The sequence below is a fragment of the Syngnathus leptorhynchus genome, chromosome 18 (genome assembly GCF_054491065.1).
Source record: "Syngnathus leptorhynchus isolate UIUO chromosome 18, UIUO_Slep, whole genome shotgun sequence".
NCBI classification, from domain to species: Eukaryota; Metazoa; Chordata; class Actinopteri; order Syngnathiformes; family Syngnathidae; genus Syngnathus; species Syngnathus leptorhynchus.
In genome coordinates this window covers 153,048-160,498 of record NC_141212.1, presented here as the reverse complement: position 1 = coordinate 160,498, position 7,451 = coordinate 153,048, and the positions used below count along the sequence as shown (strand labels likewise).

At 53.2% G+C, this 7,451-nt stretch overlaps 1 protein-coding gene across 8 annotated transcripts; it reads left to right on the top strand.

Annotated features, from left to right (window-relative positions):
- The first annotated feature begins 19 nt into the window (after window positions 1-19).
- akap7 (A kinase (PRKA) anchor protein 7) lies at window positions 20-6,384 on the top strand. 8 transcript variants are annotated; one of them, XM_085937652.1, is made up of 9 exons: window positions 33-444; window positions 535-799; window positions 911-1,041; window positions 1,154-1,290; window positions 1,559-1,719; window positions 2,150-2,265; window positions 2,416-2,462; window positions 2,566-2,666; window positions 4,767-6,368. In XM_085937652.1, the coding sequence occupies exons 2-9, from the start codon at window positions 613-615 to the stop codon at window positions 4,976-4,978; spliced, it is 1,092 nt and encodes a 363-aa protein (XP_085793778.1). In that variant the 5' UTR covers window positions 33-444; window positions 535-612; the 3' UTR covers window positions 4,979-6,368. The 8 variants fall into 8 exon arrangements, with proteins under 8 accessions (XP_085793773.1, XP_085793772.1, XP_085793774.1 ...); XM_085937647.1 differs by having other exon boundaries at window positions 20-304; window positions 390-444; window positions 911-1,290; window positions 2,067-2,462; window positions 4,767-6,376; XM_085937646.1 differs by having other exon boundaries at window positions 21-282; window positions 390-444; window positions 911-1,290; window positions 2,067-2,462; window positions 4,767-6,376.
- The last annotated feature ends 1,067 nt before the right edge of the window (window positions 6,385-7,451 follow it).

Sequence of the window (7,451 nt, the reverse complement as noted above, 5' to 3'; positions counted from 1 at the left end):
AGCGCTCCGCGTAGGTCGTCTTTTATTCTGAAGCAACATTTCCACCGGAAGTTACGATTCTTTACAAACAAGTGTTTTCCGGGCAACGTGAAAACAACAGAAAAGTGGTCTTTTTGAGATGGTTGTTGTTTGTTTGCTTGAACTCTAATCGCTAGCGAAGAGATGCCTCTCTCGAGACCCAGCGACAAGTTGTTCCCTACGTTTGATTTCGTCAAATTCTCGGTGCAGCCGGCGAGCTCGTCATAAGCTTAGCCAACATGGCGGATTGATCCGCGTTGACAGGTGTGCCAACTCTCAAATACGTGTGAGGTCAAAGTTCTTTTTTTTTTTCCCCTCCCCCCCGTTTCAATAGTATCTTAACCCCCATGTAATTTGTCTGGCCCACAAAGCTTGAGTTCGCAATGCCCCAACGCCGATAAAAAAAAAAAAAAAAAAACACATCAGGTAAGATATTAAAAAAAGAATTTCCCAGTTGTAAAAGATGCAAAGACATATAAATAACAGATCAGGTCGGGTCATTATTTGTCTTTTCAGTGAGACCCTACGACTCTCCTTGTTGTCTCGCTATTTTGTTGGCTCCGTGTCCAGACCTCAAGTTTGTGTCGGGTCAGCATGAGCGAAATGGAGCCCGACGGCGTCTCCCGGAGCAAGGACACTTGGGCTGTGGTTTCCCACCCAAAGTCTGATAAAGAGGACGCCGCTTCCCAAAGCGAGGAGATTGGTCTCGGGAGGGATTCAAAACCAGAGGAGGAGACTCGAGGCCGGGAGCCCGTGGGGACCCAAGCCCCCAACAAGTCGGGTAAGTTGTTTCCAAACTCCAGCCCACAGCTTGGCGAAGGTGGGACATGTACGCGGTGCTTCCTACATTCGCTCCGATGCGGGACTTGCTTTTCTTTCTTTCGTTCCTCAGTCGCCAAGCAAGAGTTGAGGAAGAGGGCGCGGCGAGCAGACGGCGAGCAAGGTGCCGGGAAAAGCAAGAAGAAGAAGCAGCAGATCCAACGACCCAACTATTTTGTCTCCATCCCCATCACCGACGCGCAGGTAAACAAATGCTGGCCCCTCTGTCCAAAAGTGATTAAACGTGCCAGCAGGACGCTCTCCCCTCGCTCGCTCGCTCGCTTGCCCGCCCGCCCGCTTCTCGTTGACGATGCAGATCAGTTCGGCGGTGAGCGAGGTCCAAGAGGCGGTGGTGCGGCGCGAGCCTCGCTTGGCCAAGGCCACGATCCCCGTCCCCACGCTCCACCTCACGCTTCTCGTCACCCATCTGGCCGACCGGGAGCAAGTGGACCTGTGAGCGAGCGCATGCTTTACAATTGACTTTATTCACGTGGCAATATGATCCGTCCAAATCCAACAACGAGATGTTTGAATGATTGAAGAGGAAGTAGAATGCGAGATTGGCGTCCCGAAAAATAAATCCAACGTTTGCCCTCTCGATGGGATCGCAGCCGTCCGTCCGTCCGTGTAATCTGCACTAAGCGGGAGACGAGTAATCGCTACTTTGGGCCGTGACGTCACAGCAGAGTGAGGATTAGCGTCTTATGAATTTTGCCGTCAGGGCGGCGGCGACGCTGGCCCAGGCGGAGCCGTCGTTGGCCGAGCTTCTGGGCGGGGCCCGACTGGTGCTGCCCTTCTCGGGCGTGGCCCACTTCCGAAACGACGTGGTGTTTGTCGGCCTGGGACCGGGACCGCACACCGCCGTGCTGCGCAGCCTGGCAGGTCAGTGGCACGCTTTGCACCACCTCTCGTGCGCCATCTTTCTTCTACGCTGTGCTCGCCAGCAGCAGCAGCAGCAGCAGCAGCAAACCCTTTGTGCCCCTTTAAGCTTTTTATGAAATGAAAGATATTTGCAGCATTTGCCCCCACGTTGTGCTTTTGACTCGTCATTTCTTCTTCTCTCAGAGCTTGCGGGCTAAGCACTTAGCATTTATTTGAGGTCGGCTGTCACGTCAGTAGGGCGACGGGAAGAAAGCAGCTTTTTGAAAAGTTCTCTCCACGTGACTGGAGCGAAAGCTTTCTGCGTGTGATGTGAAATGCTTTGAGCGATGCATTTTGCTTTTGGGAAGGAATGTCGGTGAAAGAAAAGGAGTCTGTGACACGCACGTGCGCGTCCGGGATCCCAGATCACGAGTGACGCGGCTGCTTGCAGAGTTGCTGCGCGCTCGTTTGGAGGAGCGAGGCCTGGCGCAAGGCGACGTGGCTCGTGGCTTTCGACCTCACCTCACCATTTTCAAGCTGTCCAGAGCGCCCAAGCTCCGATCGCAGGTACATGACCTTTCCCCTCCCTCAGGCTTTGAACACATGACAAGGCGCAAGTGTTCCGAGTGCGCTCGCTCGCTCGCTTGGAGCCGTCGCTCCCGTCCCGTCCCGTCCCGTGGTTGGAATGAAATGAGCACGGTCGTCTTCTTCCCGAAGGGCATCAAGCGCGTGGACCCGTCCCTCTACTCGGCCTACGCCTGCAGGTAGGGGGCGGTGGGGTGGGGGGACGCTTGACTTCAAATGTACCTCATTGCCTTCTGGAACCTTCCATTGAAAGCAGGCCGTTGGTTGCGTTTGGTTGCGCAGGTTTTTTGGCGACCAGACGGTGGAGCGTCTGGATCTTTGCTCCATGCTGAAGACCAAGCAGCGGGACGGCTACTACCACACTGAGACGTCACTGCAACTCGGTCAGCCACCCACCCACGCACGCACGCACGTCACAACGGGAAGGGCGGGTGCAATGCGATTTTCGGCCACCAGGGGGAACTGTCTGAATGGCGACAAGTTGACTTTTTATTGCAATTGCGTCTAGGGGCCACCTTTCACACAAATTGGCCCCGCTGTTATGTAAGAGCGCCGGCTGAAATGGACAAATTGAAGTTTGCTGAATTGAAGTTACTTTGCCGACAAGTAACGACAGTAGTTGGTGACAAATATGTATGTATGTTTCAAGTGATGATTTGCCTTTCATTCTGCCTCGCGCGCGCGTGGGAAACCTTTAGTACGTTAATGATTGAAAGGCCGTTGGCGAAGGAACTCGTGATAGTGGCCCTTATCTGCCCTGCCCTGCCCTGCCCTGCCCTGCCCCACCCACAGTGATGTGTGCAGTACTCGGGACCATGAAATAAATCACTTTGTGTCTTCATGGAGTCCAAGGTGCGTCATGTGGCGTCTCCCATGCTCGGGTCAATATAACATTGAAGCGCCACAAATAGCATCCCCGGTGTGTCTACGCAGGAGTGTGAGCCTTGCGCACACGCACACACACACGCACGCCCGTCACCTTCCGCCTTGTTTGTAATCCTCATTTAATCCCGCCGTGTCGAGGCGAGCCGAGGATCCTCGACTCAGTGTGCCCACTACAACCGGCTTTGAGTGATTTTTTATTTATTTTTCCCCGTTTCCGTCGTAGGAAATGTCGAGCTGGTTCAAAAGTGTCCATCTAGGGCCTCCCGATTTAAGAAATGGGACAGATGGTCCACGGGCAAGGCTCTGGCCCCGAACCAGATGCTTGTGGTAGTACCGTCGCCGACCCGCGAGAGGCGTCGTAGTGCCATCTCGGCCGCCGTAAAACACAGAAAAGAGAAAAAGTGGTAGGATGGGAAGAATTAGCTGAGGAAGCTCGGCGAACAGCACCGCAAGCTTTGTCTCGCTGGGCCAAAACGGTGCCATCCTCCTCAGAAAACACATTTGCACGGTTGGGCTGCAGCTGCGGCCGCCCATTCAGCAACTATTCATCAGTGACGACAAGGGGGGCGTTGCCTGTAAGCACCCCCCCCCCCCCCCCCCCCCGCCTCCTCCTTACACACTAGCGTCCTGCTAGACATCCCGCTACCTTTCCTCGCCCTCTTCAGCAACAAACAAGGATCCTTTTGCATCATGTCACACACATAAGCGCCCCCCCCCCCCTTTTCTCACACACACGTGCATACAATCATGAAAAGATACTGTCCCCCACCCCACCCCCACCCACAGACACAAGCTATCTCCCTCCCTCTCTTGGTCCTCTCTCCTCCTCCTCCTCCTCGTGTCAATGCAAAGTGGAGCGAGAGCAGGCAAGCGAGGAGCCACTCGTTCATTTTCCGTCGGCGTCTGTCGGACTGCGCTCTCCCCCCCCTTTTTTTTTTTTTTTTAATTCCATTTTTTCCTGCTAAAGGGAGTGAGGGCTAGTGACATGCACAAGTCTGTTTGAAATCGTTTTTTTGCATTTTTGTCGGGACAGGGGGGTGGGGGCTTGGGGGCAGAAGCACCATGGGTCAGCTGTGCTGCTTCCCTTTCTCGCAAACGGAGGAGAAAATCAGTAAGTGTGCGGTTGCGTGTCGTCCTTGCGTGTCTGCGGCGCGCGGGTGGGTGGGTGGGCGAACAACACCGAGCGTTTGTGCGTGCGTGCGGAACAATTGCGAGTGTGACACTGGAGGTCATCGGGAGCGCCCGATTGTCAATGTGTTTAGCGTGTGACCTGTTAGCACGATGCCTGGCTTGTGAATGGAGTGTTAGATGTGCAAAGTGAGTCAACTAAGAAGTGCCCCAATTGTACCGTGCCCCCCATTCCACCACCCGAGACATCGCGAGGGCGTCAGCAAATCTCGTGAGACTTGAGCCCAGCTAGCATCTAATTGGTGAACTCTCCCAAAATGGTATTATAGCGTCTATAGTGACGTGTTTTAGTAGTAGCAACGTCCGTCCGTCCGTCCATCCGTCCGTCCATCCATCCATCCATCCATCGTTTTAGTAGTTGCAACGTGGTTTTGGAAAAGAGCCTAAAAACGACTCCTTCTTCATTTTAGGCAGTCGACGCCGGTCCGAGCCTGACGAGGCAGAGCTTCTGCGCATCAGCAAGCGATTGGTGGAAGATGCCGTCAGTCGCGCCGTGCAGCAGTACAAACGGGAAACCCTCCAGAACGGGGCCCAACCCAATGCAGGGCGCCCGCCCGCAAACGCGGACAGGACTGCAGAGACAAAGACGACGGACGCCAGGGAGCGATGTGATCGGACCTAGAGCCGACCGGAAGCGCTGAGAGCAGGCGGGACGCTAAGCTGCAAAATGTCCCGTGCGCTTGGCCGTGACCTTGACGGCGAGCCCGGCGTAAGTTGGCTAAAGGCCGGTTGATCGCCCTTTGCTCACTTCTCCAAGCTGGACTCTGATCGCTGGCCCAAAAGCGTGTGACAAGGCGGGGATCCCGTTGGCTAATTGCAACTATACTAATGTGCTAATGCTCTACTTTTGAGGTGGATCAGAATTGTCGTTTGCTGACTCACCAAAACGGAGCGCTCTGTGGGATTTAAAAGCACGACGCGGTTTGATTTGGACGTCTGCTAGTGCCCAGCGGAGGCAGCAGTGAGACAGTCAGGCTAATCTATCCGCACACAAACACAAAATGTCAGAAAACACTAATCGTGCTAAAGTCGGTGTGTGTGTGTGTGTGTGTGTGTGGTATATATTTTTGAATACTTTTCACCCTCCCACTTGTTTTGAGCGCATTTAATTTTTGGGGGGAGTGGGGTGTAAAAGTCCATTAAAAAAAAAGTTTTAATCCATGTTAATGATAATGATGGCACAGCGGTTGATTTATGATCTAGTCGCTAATCGTGACGTCACACCGAAAGCTGTCATTTTCGTCACCCCGCCCGCATGGGTGCCGAATGACCGGGATTGACAGACGACGGAACATTTGCCGAGCGAAAGCAGTCGCCCAATAGCGGCCTGGAGACCAAAGGCTTCGGGCGCAAGCGTGGACCTCAAACCTTGGCAAAGTGCTCCAATGAAGGACCCAAAGCTCCTGACTGGCTGAGCACAATTTTTCCCCCTTCATTTTTGATAGTGTTCACCGGCGGAAGTGGCCTTGAGTCGTTGGTCTTTTTTGTTTGCTTTCCTGCGAGTGCTCGCCACCGTGGCGCTACAGCAGAGGCAAAGCCGGACTCTTGTTGAACGTGACAACCATTTGTCTTTCGTCGGTCGCTGCTGCGACGCTGTCGTCACTCCAGTCAACTTCTTTCCAATCGCCTTTAGTGCACAGCGTGTGTGTGTGTGTGTGTGTGTGTGTGTGTGTGTGTGTCCCTTGGCCCACTTCGCTTCTTATCAGTGTGTGATCCAATCATTTGATCAAGTGCTTCTCCGGGGACCTTGTTTGCGTGTGTTTTGTTGCGTCACGTGAAGAATAAAAGAACACGAGAAGTGTGGGACTCTGAAGTGTGCTCGTGTTTTGGGAACAGGAAGCTCTGTCAAAACAAAATGAGCCAAGCCATTGAGTCCATGTCTCTGTAATGCCTTGCTTTTTGCTCTCTAGCCTTTCCTCACTGCTCGCTTTCTCTCTCTTTTTTTCTCTTTCCTTTCCTTCCTCCCCTGCTCCACTATCTTGACCATCCGTCTTTCTCTCCTCATCCGTTTATCCTGGTCTACATCTCTTCCGCCGCCCCTCCTCGACAGTCCGGCGGGCGGCCCTTTGTCTGGCAGCCTCCCTCCACCTCTCTCTCTCCATCGTTCCCATTCTTCCCCTGCTCGTCTTCGTCCCTCGCTCCAGTGCCTCCTGCACTCTTGTCATTTTCTGCTCTTTTTCACGTCAGTGTCATCCAGTTGGGCAAGGGTTAGCGCATCATGCGCCATTTCCTCATCCGTCGTTGCCATGGCGATGAGGTGCACTTAGGGTGAAGCGTGCGTGCGTGCGTGCGTGCGTGCGTGCGTGCGTGCGTGCGTGCGTGCGTGCGTGCGTGCGTGCGTGCGTGCGTGCGTGTCTGTGCGTGTCTGTGCGCGCGCCGGGATCGAGCCACTTGGACGTTTGTGGGCAAACGACCGACCGGTTGTTGTAGACTAACATGTTTGTTTGTTTTATCTTTCTCTAGTTCAACTTGCTCAGTGGCACTGTAGACCAGTGGTCTGCCTCGCAGTTCAGAAGGTTTGGGGTTTGAATCCACTTTGCACGTTGTTCCACGTCCTCACATTGATTAGTTCTCGAGTGACGACGTGGTGTTCATTCACGAATAATTTTCTGAGGTATGAGGATCCTTTGAGAGCAACATTAAGCTTGTTTATTTCCCATTCAAGTCCAATTTTAGATTGCTGCTGCTGCCCCTTGTTGTTTCTTCTTGACAATCTTGCGTTTGTTTGAGCTCTGCTCCTTGAACATGTGATCTTTATACACACCCTGTGACACTCATGCATACAAAGTCCTCGGGACTCGGTTTTATTGTCGGACTCGGAAAAAGCACGCAGTCTCGCTTTGATAGAAGTCAGTAGCGCCTCCTGGTGGAAGAACACAACCCACCCTCTGATTTTTTTTTTATTTTTTTTTACACGTTTACAGTTCAGTTCAAGCAGCTGAGAGGAATGTGGGATCCAAAGATGCGCAACTACAACAGGAAGGAAGGAGCTGGACCTTTGATTGACGCTAGAACGCTTTCGTCAACTGCACGTTAAAGGATTTAGTCCAAGGCAGTGAGCAAAACTCTGTTCTGCTCTCAAGGTTATTGCAGCA

Coding starts and splice junctions, on each gene's coding strand:
- akap7 (XM_085937647.1), top strand. CDS start 613: ATGAGCGAAATGGAGCCCGACGGCGTCTCCCGGAGCAAGGACACTTGG. Junction 1,720..2,066: donor CGTGCTGCGCAGCCTGGCAG/GTCAGTGGCACG, acceptor GCTTTTGGGAAG/GAATGTCGGTGAAAGAAAAG. Junction 2,463..2,565: donor TACTCGGCCTACGCCTGCAG/GTAGGGGGCGGT, acceptor TTGGTTGCGCAG/GTTTTTTGGCGACCAGACGG.